We start from the raw sequence: 21,704 nt of genomic DNA on the forward strand, positions 1-21,704 counted from the left end.
GCAGGTCCAAATACAAAAAAAAGGAGGAATCAAAGTATCAACCGAAAGAGAAAAGAGGGGAAAAAAAAGGGTATCTTAAGAAGATACAAAGGAAAGAAAGTACAGGTAGAGCAGACCCTCACTCACTCACTCACATAGAGAGTGAGAGAATAGTACATAAGTAGAAAGAAAGAAAGAAAAGAAAGAAAAAGACGACAACAATAATAGAAGAATATCAACAGTAGAAGGAGAAACAAAGAATAAAAGAGAAAGTACAAAAGACAAAAGGAAAAATGTTGTCAACAAGTGGACGAGTAAAACGTAAGAATGCCCCACCAGCACAGAAAATTACTCAACCAAAAGCATCTGTGGTAGATCAATTGGAAGAAGCATTGCAGGCGCGTGATTTTTCTAAGGCTACCACAATGTTGGAGTTTTATAAAACAACAAATCAACCTGTTGGTGACCTTCCTATAAATCCATGGCTTGCGTACAGTGCATTTCATATGAATGATATTGGAAAGGCGTTAGATGTGTATAAAGAGTTACTTTCACTGGAGCACTGTGATCCTATGCATTATGTTCATATGGGATGTTGTCATTTTATGAATGGTTCCTATAAGGAAGCAGAAGAGTGTGCAATGCGAGGCCCAGATTGTTCGCTTAAAACACGTTTGATATTTCATATTGGTCAAAAGACTTCTGATGAAGATAAATTACTTATTTATCATCAAAAATTAAAAGATACTGTTGAGGATCAACTTTCTTTGGCTGCTATGCATTTTTACAGAGGTCATTTTCAAGAGTCTATTGATGTTTACAAACGTATATTACTTGAGACACGGGAATATTTGGCACTTAACGTATACGTAGCAATGTGCTATTACAAAATGGATTACTATGATGTTAGTCTTGAAGTTTTAAATGCATATCTGCAAGTACATAGTAATAGTGCTACTGCTATTAACTTGAAAGCATGCAATCATTACCGTTTATATAATGGAAAAGCAGCAGAGGCAGAATTGAGAGTACTTATCGATCTACAACGCTCTACATATAATGTTGAAAATGATATTGTAAAACACAATTTGGTTGTTTTCCGAAATGGTGAAGATGCACTTCAAGCGTTACCACCTTTAATTGATGTTGTTCCTGAGGCTCGTCTAAATCTTGTTATTTTTCATTTGCGTCATGATCAGTATGAGGAGGCTTATGAACTAATAAAAGATCTTGAACCTCTTACTTCACCAGAATATATTTTGAAAGGTGTTGTAAATGCTTTTATTGGACAAAAATTAGAGTCAGAAGAACACCTTAAGGTGACACGTGAGTACTTTAATCTTATCGGTACTGCACAATCGGAGTGTGATACAATTCCTGGCCGTCAGTGTATGGCGTCATACTTTTTTCTTCTGCGTGATTTCCCTAATGTGCTACTCTACCTACGTTCTATTAAACCATATTTTCTCAATGATGATACCTTTCTTTATTTGTACGGTATCGCTTGTGCCGGAACGGGTAATTTTGCTGAGGCAGAGGAATCACTAACGGCCGTTCGTTCAGAGAAAGTAAAAGCAGAGTTCAGTTACACTAGCTGGTTGATGCGATCACATATTATGAATAAACACGCTAAACGAGCCTGGGATATTTACCTTAAAGTGGAAACAAGTGCAGAATCTTTTAATATTCTACAACTTATGGCGAATGATTGTTATAAGGTATGTGCATTTTATTACGCAGCTAAAGCCTTTGATGTATTGGAGCGTATTGATAATGCCCCAGAGTATATTGAAGGTAAAAAAGGCGCTTGTATTGGAGTCTTTCAACAGGTCTTTGCAAATCAAGAACCAGTAGAATCTCTGTTTGATGTTATGAAAATGCTAGAGGCAAGTGTGGTACAACACAATAATGAACCACAGATTGCGCAGCAGTTTGAGAGCATTCTCAAAGTAATGAAAGATTGGGTGAAGGAGAGTAAGATTAAGAGGAAGTAGAGCTCTTTTTTTTTTTCATTTGTTTGTTTGTTTGTTTGTTTGTTTTCCTTTTCTTTCAAATAAAGAAAAAAAAATGATGGAAGTGGGAAGGGATAATAAAAGCCAAAAATAAAAAAGTCTGATTGTGATTGTGTGAGAGCTATAGGACTGTTTGTGTTTTGGTGTTTGTGTACGTATTTGGGAAGGAATAAAAAAAAGAAAAGAAAATGGAAGGGGATTTTGTCAATAAGAAATGTCCTCAGATATGACTAGAATGCGTATTCTCTCTTTCTTTTTGATTTGTTTTGCACTCTTTCTCACATATTTACTTACTTTTTCATTTCTTTCTCTTTCACATATGTACAGTATGATGGAAAGAATAATAAAGAAATTTGAGAGAGAAAAAGTGAATAAAACACATTTACCTTCACATATGTGATGAGGTGTTTGTATCCTATATTTTTTTTTTGGTTTGCGTTTGAGCGAAAAAAAAAAAAGAAAATAAGGCGTAAAACACCACAATCAGTCTCCTTTATTTTCCAAGATGTAGTCCTTGTGGTGAATTTGGTATTTTATTTTCGTGTACTTTTTTTTTAGTTCTTTCTTCGCTTTACCTTCTGTTATTGGAGAACAGCAGAAATGATCCATGTTGTATGTGTGTTTGTGTTTGTGTGTTTTTATTTTTTCCCCTTCTATTACTTCTCGCTCTCTTTCTCTCCCTATATATTATATATATATATATATATAATTTCATACTTTAGATGATTCGACACGGGCCTGTAGAGGCACCATCAACATTAGAGCCGGCAGCGGCGGTGCTGCATGCATTACACGCACTTTATTGGCGCGGTGTGTTTCTCGGCACATGTGTCGCCGTATCACCGCGAGTACTCGTAACGGCTGGACATCATTATAACGCCGCAAAGGACGACGTGGGCGACTTTACCGTGCGACACCCACAACAACAACAACAAGCAAAGAAAAAGGAAAAGGAAAATAATAATGAAAATGAAGAGGAAGGAGAAGAAACACGGGTTGAGCATGCGGCGAAGGATGCCGCCCACGATCTCCTCGTACTGTGGGTGTCCAGAGACCTGCCGTGTGTGTTGCTGCGGGGATTTCTCCCACCCGTCCAGGCACGTGTGGCGACGGTGTGGATGTCGACAAAGTGGCCACATGAGACAATTGTGTCGCCTGGTGTTGTGATTGAAAGTAGTGCGGTGAGTTGTGTGGCGCGGGGAACAGTTAGTACGAGTGGCTCAAGTGGAGCACCGGTGATTGATTACTTTGGCGATCATGTGGTTGGGATGCATCTTACATCTAATACACGTGATGGATCACGGGTTTCTGGTTTCATACCAGCGCGAAAGATTGTGGCACTTCTTTCAGAAATGGGCATTAACTGCCGAACAGTGTAGAGTATGTTGTTTAAGAGGGTCAAAAGGATAAGAGTATATATATATATATATTGAACAAAGAATTGCATCATTTTACAACATAGTGGTTTGGACTAAATAATGATAATGTGGTAGGGTTTGTACGGTACCGAAACATTCCAACTAATCCATTTTATTTTTTCTTCTTTTCAATCCTATTGCTTTTTTTCTACCTTTTTTCTTTTTTATTTTTACTTTGTAAAAAAAAAAATAGGGATATAATGTCCTCTGATAATCACGCCCTTGCGTTAGCTACTGGCCATAGTGCTACTACTATTACTAATACTACAACTAATACTACTTCTACTACTACTACTACTACTACTACTGCCGGGTTCTACTATGCCCCATCAGAGATTTTAGCTGGTGCTGCTGCTGGATTTGTAGAGCACTTTGCAATGTTCCCATTTGATACTATCAAGACACGTATACAAAGCGAGCATTCAACTAGTATAACATCTGCTGTACGACATATGTGGTGTAATGAGCGCCTGACACACCTCTACCGTGGTTTCGGTCCTGTTATCTTCTCTGCAGTTCCATCACATGGTGCACATTTTGGAACTTATGAGGCGGCCAAACGTGTCTTTGGAGAAGACACAAATTTGGGAATTATGTTTTCGGCGAGTTGTGCAGTTGCAGCACATGATACTATCGCCACTCCATTTGATGTTATTAAGCAGCGAATGCAAATGGATGGGATAAGAAGATTCCGTTCATCTCTGCAATGTGCCAGAAACATTATTGCAGAAGAGGGTGCACGTGCTTTCTTTGTTTCTCTACCTACAACTATTGTAATGAATGTTCCACATTATGCCATCTATTGGATGGTATATGAAGGATTTCTTTCTTACATGGGTGGAGAGCGTCGTGATAGAAGCAATGAACTTGCAACAGATTATGTTGTTGCTGGTCTATTGGCTGGTGCAGTGGCCGCTTTTGCTTCTTCACCATTTGATAATGCTAAAACACAGTTACAACTTGGTCGTGAATCTAATTTATTGAGTGTATTTCGAAATATTATGTTAAGACGAGGGGTACGTGGTTTCTTTGCTGGTGTTTCAGCAAGAATTTTATCTACGGCTCCATCTGGGGCATTGACCATGTTCACCTACGAAACAGTTAAGAAATCTTTGGAGCGCTATTAATTACAGAGTGATGCATTTTTCATCCAATCACCTTTTTCAACGGTATTAAATAAGAGAAGAGGGGGTTAAAAAAAATAATAATACTAAATATATGCAACAGTATACTTGAATTTTTAGATATATATATATATATATATATATATATATATATATACACACCTTCTCCAGGGAATTAAATTATTTTTCAGAAGTTTTTGGAAGGTACTTATTATGGTGTCCTTCTACGCTGGATCTGCTATCGTGATGGAAGTTGTTATGCAGGGAAAGGGGGAAAAAAAAACAACAACTTTGATTTTGATGGTGTGGTTTTTTTTATTTTGTTGTTGTTGTTTTTGTTTTTTTTTTCTTCTTTTTCTTGAATGTTATGGGTTTGAATTGTACAGTAAGCAAAGAGTTCAATTTTCATATTAACACAAGTAAAAAGAAAATCGACGGTGTTTCTTTAGTGATGATCTTTAATGGTATCAGAAAATACAAGACAGCCGAGATCAATTCTCTTACCCTTTCAGCGATACTGTGTTGAACGCTTTATTAGTTTTCCACAAATGTGTGACACACCTAAGGGATCTTTTTTTCCCCTAAAAAGAAAAAAGAGAAAAAGTCCTTTTATTACTGTCCTCTGAATCTCTGTTTGTGTGCACACACAAAAAAAAAAAAAAAAAAAACTTTTTTTTCTTTTTAATGTGTATCTGTATGTGTGTATGTATATTTTCGTCTTTGTTTCTCTAGTCATCATGAGCGGTTCCCAAGCGCTTCGCCGCCTCTTGTTTCTTGATGTAGAAGACGGATCTGTCGCACGTCGTGGGTATCACTTTAGCGGCACCTACGAACCACTACTTTACTCCACCACTCTTGAACAACCAGCGGCGGTTAATCCCCGTAGTGCCTTTCGATTTTCCTCTTGCTGTCTTCTTTCCTGTTTCCTCGGTTGTCTAACGATGAAGTCACGTAATATGGAACGGTGGTGGCTGGGTTTATTCTTTATGGGGGGTATGTATTACAACGCGATGAAGGCACATAAGGTGAACAATGGTTTGGTCGGTCACCAAAGTGGTTTCTTCGCTGCGGGAATGGGTGTGTTGGGATGTAGTGCACGATTGATGGTGCGTGCGGGAGGGGTGAGAAACAACAGTTTGCTACTTCTCTTGTTCTCTGCGTTAATGTGGTATGAAGTGGGAAGATATCATTTATGGGCAGAGCATGTATCAGAGTTTCGTCGTGAGGTAGTTCCAGGTCGTACATGCAATCTATTAACAGAGTACGTTCCGCAGGACATTGAAACAGAATTTCTCCCATATCGCTCGGTTTCATCCCAATAGGGGGGTCTGTATTTACACTTCGAATTTCCTACCTACTCCCCTTTTTTATTTTGTTTTCTTTCTTTCTTTTTTTATGAGTGTTATTTAGACTGTTTCTGTGAAGTCGACACGCGTATTTGTATCTGTTTATACGTGTTTATATTTAGCTATGGCTATCGTATTATGTTTTTTACTTTATTAAAATAAAAAAAAAACATTTAATAAGGTATTCCACTTTTCATATTTTCTTGCTTCGTTCTATTTTTTTTTTTTTACTTTGTTTGTGTCGGTGTGTCGGTGTGTAAATATTTGTTTTGAAAATCTGTCTTTATTTATATATCTCTTCCTTTACAAAGAAGTTACAGGATTGAGATACAAAAATGCCAAAGAGTGTTATTCTAGACCATGATGGTGGTCATGATGACCTTGTGGCCCTCACACTACTCCTCGCTCACCCAGAGAAGGCGAATTTCATTGGTTGCATCGTCACCGATGCCGATTGTTTCGCTGCTGATGCATTTAACGTTACCGGTAAAGTTATGTCTTTGTTCCATAAACATACAAATACACCAATTTTCCCTATTGGGATATCGTCATTTAAAGGAGTGAATCCGTTTCCATCAGAGTGGCGATGCCATGCAAAGAATATGGATGACCTACCATGTTTAAACATACCAGAGTATGCTCATTTTTGGGAAAGAATTAAAGGAGAATGCGAGAACCTTGTCGGTGAACAATTATTGGCTGATCTGGTAATGAATTCACCTACTAAGGTAACTATTTGTGTAACAGGTCCACTCTCTAATGTGGCCTGGTGTATTGAGAAGTATGGAGATCGATTCACTGATAATGTGGAGGAATGTGTTATCATGGGTGGTGCTGTAGATGTTCGCGGTAATGTGTTTAAGCCCACCACAGATGGTTCGGCAGAGTGGAATATTTACTGGGACGCGCCCGCCGCTAAAGTTGTGCTGCGATGCCCAAAGATGCGAAATGTACTCTTTTCCCTCGATTCCACTAATGATGTGCCTGTGCACTCCGGCGTGGTACAACGCTTTGGGGCGCAGAACTCATTTCTTCTCTCGCAGTTCGTTGGCTCCGCTTGGGCCATGTGTACACACTACGAGTTATTGCGACCAGGCGATGGCTACTTTGCGTGGGATGTTCTCACCGCGGCGTACACACTGGACCGTAATTTGGCAGAAGTTGAGGCCATTGCTTTGGATGTGGTAACAGAAAAGAAGGGAGATGAAGGGCGTACATTACATGTGCCCGATGAGGAAGGAGGTCCACGTACATATGTTGCCAAGAATGTGAAGGCAAATCTTTTCTACGAAATGGTTTTAGCGAGTACATGTATATTTTAAAACCACATGTTTTGGGCGTTGTGAAAGTTTTTTTTTTTTTTTTTGCATACAAGGGGGAGGGGGGAAGAAAAAAAAAAAAAATGACAGGTATTGTGGAAACCGGAAAAAAAATAATATGGCGGGCAAAAGAAAAAAAAATATGAACATCCGTTGATAGTTGATGTATGGTAAAAAGAAAAATCCAGTTAAAAATCTGATTATAAATAAATGAAGGAGAGAGTTTTTTTTTCTTCTTTTTGTTTCCTTTCATTTTTTTCTTGTTTCCTCTTTTTCCTTTCCCTTTTCTACAATCAATAGGAAGTCTAAGGGATGGATGAAGAAAGCGTCACCCGTGATGATGAATTTTCAGAGGTGTTTGGGCAGTGTTTGATACCGAAACCCACACGACCCACTAAACCGAAAAATTTTACTGATGAAGGACGGGCGTATTTATACAAAAAGAAAACAAGAAGTAAACGAACTTTTCTGCAAGATCAAACTACAGCATCTACAAAACTTCCTCGAATTTTACCAAAAGGTTTACCCTATGTTGCTAATTTCATCTCTTTTGAAGAACTTGTGGAACGTGGAACAATTGAAGCTTGTACACAAGATGCGGTAGACTTTTCTGTAGATGACCTTCGTCTATTATACGAAGCTAAATGTATGGATCAATCTCTTCCACCTTCATGGGAACGAGAAATGCGTTTTATGGAACTTATTAGTGCTAATTGTACTGGCAATTTCTTTTCATTAAAAGAATGTGGATTTGGTCCCATTTGTGCTGAAGCTATTGCACATATCTTGTCAAACAATAAAAAATATATTATTCTTGACCTCAGTGGTAATCGATTACGAGATGAAGGAGCTTGCGCTATTGCTAGACTTATTAGTGTTAACAGAACCCTTGTTCATATAGGTCTTCGTTCTAATGATATTGGTCATATTGGAGGTATGGCAGTGGCAAATGCTCTTATTGAAAATAATACTGTGGTCTCTCTTGATGTTGGTGCCCATTCTGGAATAAATGGAAATCATATTGGTAATGAAGGAGCAGAAGCAATTGGCAATATGCTTCGTGCCAATAAAGTATTATCTCATTTAAACCTTAGTAGTAATGGTTTAGGTCCTGCTGGTCTTTCTTACATTACTGCTGGTCTTGAAGGGAATTGCAGTCTGACTCGTTTAGACATTTCTATAAATAGTTTGGGGTACGCTGGAGCTAAAGCGATTGCTTCTGTACTTGAAGATTGCTCTATTACACACCTTTCATTAAATCGAAACAGTCTTACTGATAATGGTGGAATGGTAATTTTTCAAGCTATTGGTGATGCTATTGATAGTGGAGAAGACAGAATTGAATTTCTTAATTTGGAAAATAATGATCTTGGTGAAAAAACAGCTAAGGCATTACAAAAAGTATTGTCTTCTTCTACAGCATTGAAACAGCTTCGATTATCTTCAAACAATTTTGCATCCTCTTCAAAGTATATTATGGAAGGATTAGCAGAAAATAAAAGTCTTCGTTCACTCCATTTATCATCCTGTGATATTAGAGAAACAGATGGGGCACCCTTTGCTACTGCATTAACAGCAAACTCTACCTTACATATTCTTGACCTATCAAGTAATAAACTAAAGGATGCAGGAACTAAATGTATTGCTGAGGCTATGAAGTCTAATGAGGGATTAATATCTCTAGATCTTTCTTGCAATAAAATATCAGATGAAGGTGGAAAAGCCATTGCATCATTTCTTACGAGCAATCGAACCCTTCGTGAGCTTAATTTACGTCGTAATGCCATGTCTAATGTGACTGGTGAATTACTAGATGAACAACTTTGTGGGAATTTTACCCTTGAAAAGATGGATGTAACATTTAATGATTTTCGTTACAAATGCCTTATAGGCCATAAAGCGACTCTTGCCCGTAATGCGGAGCACAACAAACGTCTTGTTGTACCCAAGCTCCGTACTGAGATTGAGACACTCTCGTACAAGGAGAAGGAGCTCTCGCAGACGGAGGACGAGATTGAGATGGAGCGGCGCATCATCAAGGACCGCAGCGAGCAGCTCCTCCGCCGCAATGAGGAGGCCCGCGTGACGTTTGAAAAGGCCCGCCGCGAGATTGCCGACCTCGAGAAGAGCCTGGCGGTTGTGCGGGGCCGCTGCGAGGCGGCGGAGGAGGTCCTGCGGCGCACGGAGGAGCGGGTGGGCCGCGAGATGGCGGAGTTGGCCGCGCGGCGGGCGGGCGGCGGTGGAGCGGGAGAAGGCGGACCGCCTGCGCCGCGAGATGGAACGCATGCGGCGGCAACTGAGGCAGGCGGAGGAGGCGGAGGCCACACGACTGCGGCCACTGCTCATGGACGTTGGCATCGCAGAGGCAGACAGAGACAGGGAGGCAAAGGAGTGCAGGCACGAGGCAGAGAAACTCGCAGCCCTCGAACTGCAACGCAAGGAACTCGAGGTAAGTATGGGGCTCACACTCCCAAAGAAGGCTCCAGCGGCGCAGGATACAAGGCAGAGGAGGCGCTAGTTGGGCTGAGGTGGCTGTGAAGCAAGAAAGGAAGGGAGAGTGAGAAAATGTACAGAAAATATATAAAACGAGAATTAGAAGAAGAAGAGGAGGAGGAGGAGGAGATAAAACACATGTGATGAATAAATGTTATTATTATTATTATTATTATATATACATATATATCTGTGCAGCGATGTTTATCAGACTCCTTCCCTACTCACTCAATTTGATTCATTCACACTCACTGTATAAATTTAATATATATATATATATATATATGGAGATGTATGTGAGTCTATGTGTGTGCGTGTGAGAGAGAGATACTTATATCTTTCTTTTTGTATTTGTATGGTGATACTATGTTATGTTTTATTTTGTATAAATTTCTTTCTTTCTCTCTCTGTGTATTGTGGCAGCATGTTCTTTCTTTATTGCTGTTCTTGTTTCCTCTGATATCTCTATCTCTCTTTGATATTATTGGTTTTGAATTCCTATTGTTGTTTCCATTTGTTGCTGTTTTTTTTTCTTTTTTTTTATGCTATTGGTTTTCAAGGCGTAGAAGAAGGGAGAGGAGTGAACTATGCCAAAGGCTCTTCGTGGTCCTATTGAGACGTTTGTCAAGAAGCAGTCAAAGTGTACTAGTACATCACATGCAGTTACTGTTATTTCCCCACGGAAACCTTTTTGCAGTAGCAAAGGTAGAGTTCTTGTCACCAGAACACTCATCACACTTTGGAATAGACTTCTTGAAAGTTATCAAACCGAATCTACAATGGAAGTATTCCCATTTTTATTTGAGGGAGAGAAACAGTTTTCACAGATTAAAAATGACAATACGGAATTAAATATTGCCGATAATGATAAATGGCAAATCGGTTTCGGTTCTAATGCTTCTGTAGGAGAAATGATTTTTCACTTGTATTACGCTCTTTCGGATGTAGACAGTGCAGCTTGGGTAATTGCTTTCTGTATTATAGACAAACTACATCTTCAACACCATATTAGCAACCATTTGGGATTATCTAGTAATTCATCATATAAAGAAACATTATTTCGTTTTTACCTTGGTAACAAATGGAGAAATCTCTTTGTAGCATTTTGTTTGGCTTTAAAATGGCACTGTGACTACAATATCACAATTAACTATATAATTGATCTTCTTCCACATTCTTCACAGGATCGTAAGCAGCTGCGGAGGTTATCTGCTCTGACTGAACGATGTATGTGTCACACTCTGGGCTATAATGTTTCTGTTCCTCCAGAATACTTGCTACAAATATTGGAACAGTTTCTTTCATATGAAGAACGGATATGTCTTATGGAGGCTATGACTGATGGCAGTTCACTAGGGCGTTTTTTTTTGTAAGATTGTTTTATCTATTTCTATTTTTTTTTACATGTTTACACAGTGTCTCATTTTATTTTTATTGTTTTTTTTTTCTTTTTCGGTTTTGCTTTACCTCTTACATGCTCTTTATTTTCATTTATTGGTATTATTCCTGCACTCTTGTTTTTTTTTCACAGATATCTTCGCCTTATTGCAATTGGGAAAAGAGACGAATACCTCAATATGTCTTCTTGCTTTTTTATTGCGATGGTCTGCGCATTCTTACTTTATATATTTCTTTCTATATTTATACATACATATAAATATATATGTATATATATTTCTATGAAGTTCAAAGGAACACATATTTTTGATAAATCCCCCCCCTTTTTTTTTCGTTCTATAAGAGACTTTTCTTGAAAGCAAGCGCCAAAGGAGAGAGGAGACAAGAAAAAAAAAAAATACAACAAAAAAAAAATACTTGTTTGAGGATTACTTCTCCTTCTTATGTACTATTCTAATGGTTCTCAGGCGACTCCACACGTTGGCTCCTTTCAAGGGAATCAACAGTATGCAGTAATGCCGCGTCATTTACAACATCATCGTCAACAGTTCGTAGATCATCAGCAGCAGCCAACACAAGCAATACCATCACAACAAGCACCGCTACAGCAGCCGCAGCAACAACAACAACGGCAGGTGATGCAACCACAGTATACTCCCAATGCCCAATTTATGCAGATGCCTATGACTTCTGTAAACCAGAATTTTGTAAACAGTTACTCAGGAGTTCCCGGTGGGTATCAGACATTTGGCTACAGTTCCCCACAGCGTCAGAGTGTGCCTATTCCATCTAACGATGATCGGTATCGCAAGCAACTCATTGTGAACTATCTCGCACCCGATGTGACCAGTGCCGAGCTGCACGAACTCTTCTCACGCTTTGGTCCACTCGACGGGGCCCGCATCATTTATGATAGACAAACGAACCTTCCAAAGGGATATGGTTTTGTGTACTTTGCCCACCCAGAGAATGCAAAGGAGGCGGTGGAACGGATGAATGGCTTCGAATTCCATGGGAAGAGGCTGAAAGTGGGGTACAGTACGAACCCACTCAACATCGTTTCTAGTGTACATACACAGTACACACATGGGTCCATAGTCTAAAAGGAGTTTGTGGAAAGAGCGGCGAGTTTACCTATTCTTACAACTACTATTACTATTTCCAATTAATATTACTATTGCTTCTCTAGAGTAGAAGAACTCAGGTACGATTGTAAAATGAAAGGGGTACGTGGGGATGGAAAAGGTAGAGAGAGAGAGATGCGGATAAGAGATCGGGGGAAAAAAGGCTCATTGAATGCCTGCACTTTTGAAACCACAATATAGATTGTCTAAATAGTGGAATCTCTGAAATGTAGTGAACGGAATAAAAAACAGAAAAAGCCGAGAAAGATTGAAAAAGAAAAAGAAACTACGAAAACTGACAAACCAACGAACTGATGACAGATAAAATTACAAAATATTCGATGACGTAGATTGTCTCCTTGTTTGTTTTTCATTTTTTTTCCTTCGCTTCAAAAAAATTTCGGGGCCTTTTTAGTCTTTAAGGTATCGTTTTTTTTTCTTTTTATTTGATCTTTTTTTCCTATTTTCTTTCTTTTCTTATCATTTATGGGAGGGGAGAACGGAAATAAAGGAGGAATAAAATACTGACGAAAATAAAGATAATAAATTCAAGGACCTGGTGGTTTTGCCAATATATTTGTACTTCCTCACTTCAGTTTTTGTTTTTGTTTTAGCATTGTTGATGTCATTGATTCTACACAGTTGTCTGAGCGAATGAATACTGTATTGACATATGATCTTTTTCCTCCGTATTTATATTTTGTGTGTTTTTTTGTGCTTGTTTTGAGTTTTTATTGGCTATATCAACTACGATGGATCATAAATTACATGTCCATGTTTCGATTACCTTATGAAAACTATTTTTTTCTTTTTGAGTTGATTCATGCGTTTTTTTTTTTTTTACCTTATTCCATTTATTTGCGACGGGCTGTCTTTCTGTGTACCTTTTCAACGTTTTCATTTCGGAATTTATTTTTCGTTGGTGGTTTCGAGTGTCTTTATTTGTTTTGTCTCTCCTCAGGCTGTCTTTTTTTTTGTTGTTTTCCTTGTTATTCCATCCAAGTGTTTTCATTGTCAGCTTTTTTTTTTCTGCTGCGTATTTTAGTTCGCTGTGTTTTTTTTTTGTGGAGGTTGAGGTACCTCGATGATTTTCTGTGAGTTTGCGCTATTCTTTTTTTGTTTTGTTTTGTCTGAGTGTAACGTTTGAGACTGGGGGGAGGGGGCGGTTGGTGTCTTTCATTTGTGATTGATAGGAGGTTTTACCATTCCAAACCCTATATGATTTTATAAGGAGATTCTTATCTCTTTCTTCTTTTTAGTTTGTTTTCAACTGATCGCCTTTTCATAGAAAGATTTCTCTCTTTTCCTCTCTGTGTTCGCCCTTTTTTTCGTTTTTTTTTTCTTTTCGTGGTTGTGCGGGTTCTTTCACTGGGTGGCCTTTTATTTCGTTTTTTTTTTTCTTTCTATTTTTGTTTATCCATTTTATGTAATTGCAATGCTCCTATTTATGAGCGTTCTTATGTTATTCTTTTCATTTGGTTATCTGCGTTCTTTGATACTGTTCGAGCCATCACGCAAAAAAAAAAAGAAAGAAATCTCTCATGAGAAGACACAACTTGACTGCTTTCTTTCCCTTTCTTGTTGTTTTGTCCTCCCTTTTATGAACTTACCCATTATTTATATTATAGTATTTATTCGTTCTTCTTTTATCTTTGTTTTATTGATATATTTTTTTCTCATCTCTCATAAACATCTGATGTATATATATATACATATATATATATTATCCCTTTTTTTTTTTCTTTTTTCTTATCTTCTTCATTTTTCCCATTTAGACATAAACGAGGAAGGGGGCCCCGTGCGTATGGGTCTCTTGAATGCACAGAAGACTCACACTATTCGGAGAGCCATTGGCCTATTGGGCAGATGATATGATCAAAAGAGGACTATCCACAAGTGCAAATATAACAAATACAAAAACAAATACAACAATAATAGGCGATGATGCCCTTTCACATTCAAATGTATATGTACTCACCTACGCACAGATTAATCAATTGTACCTTGGCGTAAAACCACATCGTCTGTGGAGTGTAATGGTGCCAGAAGAGGAACTCGAACACGCACTGAACGTGGGAGTTGCACGGGCCACACTTGTGCATTCACAGCGGGTGCGAAGACTACACGTGAATTGCGGTGATGCCTGTGTGAATGTGGATATCACCGCAACAGCACTCTCGGCTAGGGGAGTGGCATTAACTAATGATGAGAAGACTCTAAATAAAATGAAGGTGTTGGCAAAAGAACGCGATTATGATTCCCCATTTTGGCTTACTCGTGAAGAACTTGAATACTTTATTTTTTCGGATAAAAGATTGCGAAGATTGTTAAATTGTAATGTGCCTCATTCTTTGGGTGGATTGGATAATTACAAAATAATTCCAAGTATTGAAGTGGAAAATGAACGTGGACAGAAGTGTAAAGTGATGAACCTATCAGAATTTGCAGGAATCAATTACAGTACTTTTGCCTCTTCTAATAATAATACTAATACTAATATTTCTGTCTCTCACAAGGGACATTCTTTGAATCATCACACTGCATTTCACATACTTCGACAATACAGACCCATTAATATTCGTACAAATTCTCCATTTTCTCCTGACATTGAGGATGCACTTCGTAAGTACTGTATGTCCTCTGGGTGTTGGTGTACTGTATGGGGAGCACCCGAAGACTACAGGGCATTAGATATAAAAGTCCCTGAAGGACCACTTGGCGTTTGGGTTTTTGACGCTGATGACTTTCCATTATTTCTCACAACGGCGTTAGCGTGCGATAATCCAGTGAAAGCCTTCGCACACGTCTACAACGCTGATCACATCATTTTGACACAACCCTAATATATATATATATATATATATAAACACAGAGAGATATACATACATAAATACAGGATTTTATGTGAAAATAAGGCAATATGGGTGTATGGGTTTTCCTTTTTTTAATTGGTTTGAGGGTGGTAGTGACAAAGGAAAAAAGAAAAGAATGAGACTGGGATATTATCTTTTATTATTATTATTATTATTATTATTATTATTATTATTATTATTATTATTATTATTATTTACTTCACGCATTGTGGTTTTGTAACTAATATAATGTTTCATATTCTTTTTTTTCTTATTGGTTTTACCTTTAGCAAGAGGATTCGCACCTTCCAAGAATAATTTATATGAAGAAGAAAATTAAAGGAACTAAAGAAAATAAACACCTGAATGTACTGCATGCGGAGCCAGTGGGCCGGCTTGAGATAATAGCCGCACACGCTGCAGGTACCACTGCTATTCTTAATTCTCTCCACACGGAACTCAGTCGACTTTTGATGCTTACGAAATCAGAACTGCAGGCACCGCATGAACATCTCGCTGATACCCGTCGCACTATCCGTGCGCTTCGCACAGCCACAGCGGGCAGTAATAATAACAATAGTAACAATCAGGAAATAAGTCAGGAAAGGTTTTCTGATGAGGCGAGACTTCGAGAGGAACTACGCCAGCAGCGGGAAGAGAATAGACTACTAATCCCATCAATGACAACACAGTTTCCGTTTGATAAGAGTGTTGTTTTGGCGTTAGCGGATTCTTATGAAGGTGAGCTAGAACGGTTGCGACGTCAAATTGGCATGATGAGAGAGAATTTTATAGACAGTCAAATATCGGATGCTTGACTAAAAAATGAACTAGGTCATATGAACGAATCTGTTTCACCTTCAAAATATATAGATAATAAATTAAGAACTAGTGCTACTACTACTACTACTACTACTACTACTACTACTAATATTACTAAAGGTGCAACTGCTGCTGCTATTGGTGAGAGTAGTGATTATATGGATACATGTAGTGCTTCACGACCATCAATACATCAAAGGACGTTCTTCTTTAGAACGAAATTGTAAAAGTGTTAGTTTTCCACGTATTGATACAAGTCATGGTATCGAAAAGGAAAAAGTTATTTGGCAAGATTATGTCTCCCTAAAGATGACACGTCATTATAGTAGATTATACTGTGTCCTTAGTCAAGCAGGAACATTAATATTTTTTGACACTCCTGATGATGTTTCTCAGAGTCGCCATATAATTTCTTTACATTCAGTTAAGCGTATTCGACCAATATCGTCTCCCCCGCAGATGTTTTCAGTAGATATTGAATACAACAAAGATGCGGGAGGTCATCATGTTGAGATTGCATTTGCGAGAAAAAAGGAGAGATCGATTTGTATGGTCTTGCTACATAGCAAATTGCATTTGAGAGTGGATAGTAATCATTGATTAATTATTCTATCGGAATATATTTTGTTTTGTTACTATTATCGTTATTATTATTACTATTACTCACCAGAGTTTCTATTCTTTTTTTTTTGTTTGTGAAAAATGACCGTTAAGAAAAGAAGGGAGAAAGAAAATGAGTACTTCTTTTTCAGTTGTATCGTGGTATTATTGCCTTTATTTTATTTTTTTCTTGATTGCTCTAGTTTTTTAAATAGTGACTAAAATGGATATTAATAGAATACGTACATGTGTGTGAGTTTTCTTTTTTTTTTTAATTTTTTTATAAGTGAATGATTCATTGTTTTTCGTTTTATATTTAGTTCCTCTTCTTATTTCCATTTTTTTTTTTTAGCTCCTTATGAGAAATTTGCAACAAAAACGACAACAGGAGTTTAAGGGATCCTCCTCACGCGGTCTAACAAGCTCCACGGCAAAGGAGGAAATAGTTCGTGCCCGATTGTTAGCTGAACTTTCATCTCTGCGTGAAAGACACGATGCTCTTCGCAAGAGAGCTATGAACTATGAAGAGGGACAACAACGACGAGAACGAGAACGAGAACAACAATATGAAGGTGAGGAACACGAACGGCAACAACGCCCCTCATCTGTGAAAGTCTTAGTGAAGGATGATAGTGGGCGTGGTACCCCATTTCTTGGGCAGACGGACAGAGATGCCATTGAGGCTTTCTTCAATGACTCAGAGGATGATTTTATGAGAGAATTTAATGAAGGACGTGGTAAATATCAGAGGAATGAGTTATTAGATGGATTGGTTTTTCCTCAAAGGCGGGAATAAGATGAACTGTAATTGCTAATTATGTTTGTTTGTTTGTTTATTGGGAGACTTATGTATGTATCTCTCCATTTTTCTTCCTTTCACTTTTCGTATTATTGTTGCTTTTTCCACTCAACAACTACTGCTGGTTTCGTTTTTCCAGCACAATGTCATTTCTAACTGGCATTGAAAGTATGTGTTCAGTATGTTGGAGTACTAGTTTTTGTTATCCTTATTATTCATGTTTCTTTTTATGTTCCCTTGGTTGCGTTTCCACTTAATACTAATGTGAACACCTAAGCAGTAATATCACTTTAGTTTCTAGTCTTGATGGCCTCTCATTGAAATTTTTTTCCCCCTTTACTGTCTTTCCCCATTCTCACTCACCACTCCCGTCATCTCTTTCTCTTTCTCTTTCTTCTTTTCACTTATCTTAACCTAATTCTTCCCCCACCACACTTACTTACTTACTGATGTTTCCCTCCTCTGCAGGTGTCTATTGCGATGGTTGCGACTGTGTCCCACTCCAAGATCCGCCGCATTGGCAAGAAGAAGGGCGCCACCCTCAAGGACGTCCGCCCATGGCGTTGGGTGAAGATGTGCAGCCGCCACTTCAAGCGCGAGGGTCGTCTCTTCGTCCCGAACTGCGTGGAGATCGTCAAGACATCACACGGCCGCGAACGCGCCCCGCAGAACCCCGACTGGTATTACATCCGCTGCGCTGCCGTCCTGCGGGCGGTGTACATGCGCCCCGGCGTCGGCTACGGCGGCCTCAGCAAGCGATTCGGCGCCAAGAAGAACCGCGGCAGCCGGCCGGAGATCACCACCCGCGCCTCCCGCGGCCTGCTCCACTGGGCGTGCAAGAGTCTCGTCAAGTTGGGCCTCATTGAGAAGTGCGAGGAGTCCGGACACCGCATCACAAAGGCTGGACGCAAGGTTGTGGACTCCATCGCCTTCCAAGTGCAGGTGCGCCGCTTCGGTGAGAAGAAGAGCAACTAGCGGTACAGGATAGCGCAATAGTTTGTGAAGTAGACATCTGTATTCTTTTTTTTTTTTGTCGTATTTTTATTTCTGGTTTTTATTTCGTTTCTGTGCTTATACCTCAACCTTCTTCTTTTTCTCTTGTTTTCTTCTTCCTCTATCCATCTATCGACTGGAGGAAAAGAAAAAAGAAAAAAATATATGAAGGAAAAAAACTGGAGGAGGAGGTGCAAAGAATGAATAAAAACACTTCAAAAAAAAGATGAGTGGATACTACGCTCTTTATATTGGAAATGGTAAGCCCCAAAGGGTAGTATATATACAAGAGGATATATTTCTCTTAAGGGCGATTTTTTTTTTTGTTTCTTTTCTTTTCGTTTCTTTCTTCTTCACTAGATTAATTACACAGGACGATGTCTTACGGTGTGGTGGAATTCCCTGAGAAGGTTGATTACAAGGTGAAATGTTGTTGTCAGACCACAGATGGTACTTACTTCCAGGTACCAAAAGACTTCTTCCGTTTAAATGCTAATTTGTTGCGAAGGAAGTTGCTTGTTGCAGCACCATTCAGTGTTCCGTTAAATACGGAATATTTTAAGAAGTTACTTGTTCTCATGGAAGCTTCTATTGTTTCTGCGGCCGCTGCAACAGTAAATACTGATGCTCCTGCAGGTGAGGAGAAACAGAAGCCACAATGGATGAAAAATCTGAATAAACGCCAGCAGAAATTTGTAGACGCTTGCCTTGGTATAAGTACTTGGGAGGGGCGAGATGTTTGTTTTTATGAAGAAAAACTACCGAAGGAGAATGATGTTGTTTGGGTAAAAATTATCCAAGTAAATGATACTTCTGCCGTTGTTCAACTTCTTGAGTATGGTAATCATGAAGGTATTATTCCCTATACTGAAATCACGAGGTTACGCATTCGGGCCATCGGTAAGGTTATCAAAGTAGGGAAAAGTGAAGCTGCACAGGTTATTCGTATTGATAAAGACAAAGGATACATTGATTTATCCAAGAAACAAGTAACGCCTAAGGAGGCAAAAGAGTGTGAGGCACGCTTTTTTAAAGGTAATGAAGTCAGGTCTATTGTTTGTCATGTTGCTGATGAATGTGGTATTCCAGCAACTCAGGCGATGGAAATGATTGCCTATCCGCTTTACCGTCGTGAGCCTGGAAAGCATGCGTGGAATTGGCTGCACCAACTTAATCATTCCCATGATGTTGAGGGAATTCTTGGACCACTTAACCTCCCAGAGAAGGTTCAACAAGTACTTCTTACCACTCTGGAGCACAGCATGCGGACAGAGATTACCACAATTCATGCCGATATTGAAATGACATGCTTTCAATGTGATGGTGTTAATGCTCTTCGAGAGGTTTTGCTCATTGGACGCAACTTTAAGCAAAATGAAGAACCACAAATTCCTATTTCTGTTACAATTGTTGGACCTCCAAAATATCGCCTCCGTGCGAAAACCGAGTTAAAGGAGGAGGGCATTCTTCGTATGAAGGAGGCTATTGAGACAATGAAGATTGAGATGGCTAAACGTGGTGGGATACTTAAAGTGGTGTCTGATCCCTACGCTCTTGGAGAAGAAGAACATGTTAAGGAGGAGAGAAATGACTATCAGGACGACGACGATGATGACGATGACGAAACGGATTGATGGGGATGACACATCCTTCTGCACTCTACACCACTGTGATCACGTCATTTTTTTTTTTTTTTTGCTTCTTATGATTCTTTAATACAAATATATATATATATATATATAATGACGTAACAAAAAAAAAAAAGGAATCAAATAAAGAACGAAAGAAAGAAAGAAAAAAAGCAATTTTCCGTCTGTTGTTCTTGTTAAATAAGTAATGAGGAAAGAAAAAAAAAGTCAGAGAATATATTGGTATGTGTGTTTCTGTGCGAATTACTGATTTCCCTGTGTTAGCAGTAAGATGGTGGTTTACTTTTTTTTCTTGAGATTTGCTCTTACTGTCTCTTTTCTTCCGTTTTTCTTTGTTGATGCAGTTTTAAACTAGCAGGGGGCAAAAAGTACCAGGAAAAGGGATAAAAGAAACAATTTGAAAAATATTATAAAAGGATTAATGAAGATCGTTTGTTTGAGACTTTTCCGTTATTTAACTTTATTTTAGGTGACTTTGATTGAGTACTATTTCTCATGAAACGATTTCTCGTACAGCATTGCACGAAAATACAGATCCTGTGTATATTGGTGTTGGACGGACGATATAAGGTTGGTTTTTGGTGCATATTGAAATAAAATGTACTGGAGATATTATATCCTATTTTCCTCATTGAAGAGGGAAAGTAGCATCATTATCATCAGCGCAGTCTTACTCTATCCGGACCCATAATAAAATAGACTAGATGCTCCGACAATAAAAAATGATGAACATTTTCAGTTTTTTTTTTTAAGATGTGATAAACGAAGATACAGGATAAGAGGAATTACAATTGGGTTGGCACACAAGTGATAATGAAGACATGGCTGTCTTTAAAATACTTATATTTACGAAGTGAAGCACCAGAAACAAAATATTATTGTCAAAATTGTCAATAGACGAAGATAGAAATATTATTAAGACTGTTTGAAATAATTAATTACAGTTTTCTTTAACAACTTACAGTTGTTTGCTGAGTCCGAGCTCTGTAGACAGAGATACCGTTCGCTTAGTTCGTCTATTTTTCCCATGGCAGCTGTTTTATTCACTATTCAAAATTAACAAAAAGAAAAAGGTCTTCGCTGTTTTTTTTTTCTTTTATTTCCTTCATGTACTGCTTCTTTTTGCTATTGTTATTTTTATTAATTGTGACATCCTTATTGCGTCATTAGTGGAGAATTATGGAATATTAAGAAGAAAACTGATGATCTTCATCGCATATTATTAATTGGCTTAAAGAATAGTTTGCATGGAGAGAGAGGTGCGGTTAAATTTTCTTTGAGTTCGTCATTTACACTCTCTTTAACTACACTTGTCACTTTTTCTGTGTATGCGTTTTCCTTTGGGGTTTCTTTCTCTCTCACATACTCTTTTATTTCTTTTTTCCTTTTTTTTTTTGCTTTCCCTCTTTGTACGGTAAAAAGGAGAAGAGCGCTAATTGCTAAATAAGTGCATCTCGAATCTTCTGCTGTTAGTAACGTGACACCAGGTACTGCCTGGTTGGTTGATCCTAAAAGAGTATTGCGAGTGCGCTAAAAAAAAAAAACACACATAGAATGTCGCAACGAGTGTTATTTGTGTTGTTTCTCCTTTTATGCTACCACGCCAGTTGGCTGGTATGTGCAGAATACGTCGGTAGTAGTGCTGCTAAGAGAGTCACGGTATTTCAGGATGGGGTAACCACCGTGCCGTATGAAGATAAGGATGGAAGAATTATTCAAAGGTCGGTTCATTCCTTTCGTGTTCCATCACTTGTTAACGTGGATGGAGTGATGGTT

At 38.5% G+C, this 21,704-nt stretch overlaps 13 protein-coding genes across 16 annotated transcripts; all 13 read left to right on the forward strand.

Moving 5' to 3' along the window:
- Positions 1-272: 272 nt before the first annotated feature.
- LSM04_000808 (uncharacterized protein) lies at positions 273-1,973 on the forward strand (the record flags this gene model as incomplete). The annotated part of the gene is made up of 1 exon (XM_067336333.1): positions 273-1,973. One exon carries the CDS (start codon positions 273-275, stop codon positions 1,971-1,973), a length of 1,701 nt encoding a protein of 566 aa, XP_067192327.1.
- A 740-nt stretch (positions 1,974-2,713) lies between these two features.
- Positions 2,714-3,370, forward strand: LSM04_006732 (uncharacterized protein; the record flags this gene model as incomplete). The annotated part of the gene is made up of 1 exon (XM_067336334.1): positions 2,714-3,370. The coding sequence occupies one exon, from the start codon at positions 2,714-2,716 to the stop codon at positions 3,368-3,370; it is 657 nt and encodes a 218-aa protein (XP_067192649.1).
- A 239-nt stretch (positions 3,371-3,609) lies between these two features.
- On the forward strand, positions 3,610-4,536 carry LSM04_002434 (Mitochondrial substrate/solute carrier; the record flags this gene model as incomplete). The annotated part of the gene is made up of 1 exon (XM_067336335.1): positions 3,610-4,536. One exon carries the CDS (start codon positions 3,610-3,612, stop codon positions 4,534-4,536), a length of 927 nt encoding a protein of 308 aa, XP_067192422.1.
- Positions 4,537-5,270: 734 nt separating this feature from the next.
- On the forward strand, positions 5,271-5,855 carry LSM04_000189 (uncharacterized protein; the record flags this gene model as incomplete). The annotated part of the gene is made up of 1 exon (XM_067336336.1): positions 5,271-5,855. The coding sequence occupies one exon, from the start codon at positions 5,271-5,273 to the stop codon at positions 5,853-5,855; it is 585 nt and encodes a 194-aa protein (XP_067192280.1).
- Positions 5,856-6,214: 359 nt separating this feature from the next.
- On the forward strand, positions 6,215-7,201 carry LSM04_002308 (Inosine/uridine-preferring nucleoside hydrolase domain; the record flags this gene model as incomplete). Its single annotated transcript, XM_067336337.1, has 1 exon — positions 6,215-7,201. One exon carries the CDS (start codon positions 6,215-6,217, stop codon positions 7,199-7,201), a length of 987 nt encoding a protein of 328 aa, XP_067192414.1.
- Positions 7,202-7,510: 309 nt separating this feature from the next.
- On the forward strand, positions 7,511-9,716 carry LSM04_001381 (the record flags this gene model as incomplete). Of its 3 annotated transcripts, none has more annotated exons than XM_067336338.1 (2): positions 7,511-9,391; positions 9,444-9,716. In XM_067336338.1, 2 exons carry the CDS (start codon positions 7,511-7,513, stop codon positions 9,714-9,716), a joined length of 2,154 nt encoding a protein of 717 aa, XP_067192357.1. The 3 variants fall into 3 exon arrangements, with proteins under 3 accessions (XP_067192357.1, XP_067192358.1, XP_067192359.1); XM_067336339.1 differs by lacking the exon at positions 9,444-9,716 and having other exon boundaries at positions 7,511-9,071; positions 9,122-9,159; XM_067336340.1 differs by lacking the exon at positions 7,511-9,391 and having other exon boundaries at positions 9,474-9,716.
- A 562-nt stretch (positions 9,717-10,278) lies between these two features.
- Positions 10,279-11,064, forward strand: LSM04_007820 (uncharacterized protein; the record flags this gene model as incomplete). Its single annotated transcript, XM_067336341.1, has 1 exon — positions 10,279-11,064. The coding sequence occupies one exon, from the start codon at positions 10,279-10,281 to the stop codon at positions 11,062-11,064; it is 786 nt and encodes a 261-aa protein (XP_067192709.1).
- A 468-nt stretch (positions 11,065-11,532) lies between these two features.
- On the forward strand, positions 11,533-12,192 carry LSM04_004971 (RNA recognition motif domain; the record flags this gene model as incomplete). Its single annotated transcript, XM_067336343.1, has 1 exon — positions 11,533-12,192. The coding sequence occupies one exon, from the start codon at positions 11,533-11,535 to the stop codon at positions 12,190-12,192; it is 660 nt and encodes a 219-aa protein (XP_067192561.1).
- Positions 12,193-14,030: 1,838 nt separating this feature from the next.
- Positions 14,031-15,056, forward strand: LSM04_000163 (uncharacterized protein; the record flags this gene model as incomplete). The annotated part of the gene is made up of 1 exon (XM_067336344.1): positions 14,031-15,056. One exon carries the CDS (start codon positions 14,031-14,033, stop codon positions 15,054-15,056), a length of 1,026 nt encoding a protein of 341 aa, XP_067192277.1.
- Positions 15,057-15,388: 332 nt separating this feature from the next.
- LSM04_003186 (uncharacterized protein) lies at positions 15,389-16,487 on the forward strand (the record flags this gene model as incomplete). Of its 2 annotated transcripts, none has more annotated exons than XM_067336346.1 (2): positions 15,389-15,863; positions 16,060-16,487. In XM_067336346.1, the coding sequence occupies 2 exons, from the start codon at positions 15,389-15,391 to the stop codon at positions 16,485-16,487; spliced, it is 903 nt and encodes a 300-aa protein (XP_067192461.1). The 2 variants fall into 2 exon arrangements, with proteins under 2 accessions (XP_067192461.1, XP_067192460.1); XM_067336345.1 differs by lacking the exon at positions 15,389-15,863 and adding an exon at positions 15,905-16,007.
- A 358-nt stretch (positions 16,488-16,845) lies between these two features.
- LSM04_002698 (uncharacterized protein) lies at positions 16,846-17,283 on the forward strand (the record flags this gene model as incomplete). The annotated part of the gene is made up of 1 exon (XM_067336347.1): positions 16,846-17,283. One exon carries the CDS (start codon positions 16,846-16,848, stop codon positions 17,281-17,283), a length of 438 nt encoding a protein of 145 aa, XP_067192431.1.
- A 483-nt stretch (positions 17,284-17,766) lies between these two features.
- LSM04_006363 (Ribosomal protein S19e) lies at positions 17,767-18,261 on the forward strand (the record flags this gene model as incomplete). The annotated part of the gene is made up of 1 exon (XM_067336348.1): positions 17,767-18,261. The coding sequence occupies one exon, from the start codon at positions 17,767-17,769 to the stop codon at positions 18,259-18,261; it is 495 nt and encodes a 164-aa protein (XP_067192627.1).
- A 395-nt stretch (positions 18,262-18,656) lies between these two features.
- On the forward strand, positions 18,657-19,913 carry LSM04_005246 (S1 domain; the record flags this gene model as incomplete). The annotated part of the gene is made up of 1 exon (XM_067336349.1): positions 18,657-19,913. The coding sequence occupies one exon, from the start codon at positions 18,657-18,659 to the stop codon at positions 19,911-19,913; it is 1,257 nt and encodes a 418-aa protein (XP_067192565.1).
- Between the last annotated feature and the right edge of the window lie 1,791 nt (positions 19,914-21,704).

This window comes from Trypanosoma melophagium, assembly GCF_022059095.1.
Source record: "Trypanosoma melophagium isolate St. Kilda chromosome Unknown ctg2segment0, whole genome shotgun sequence".
Taxonomy (NCBI): domain Eukaryota; phylum Euglenozoa; class Kinetoplastea; order Trypanosomatida; family Trypanosomatidae; genus Trypanosoma; species Trypanosoma melophagium.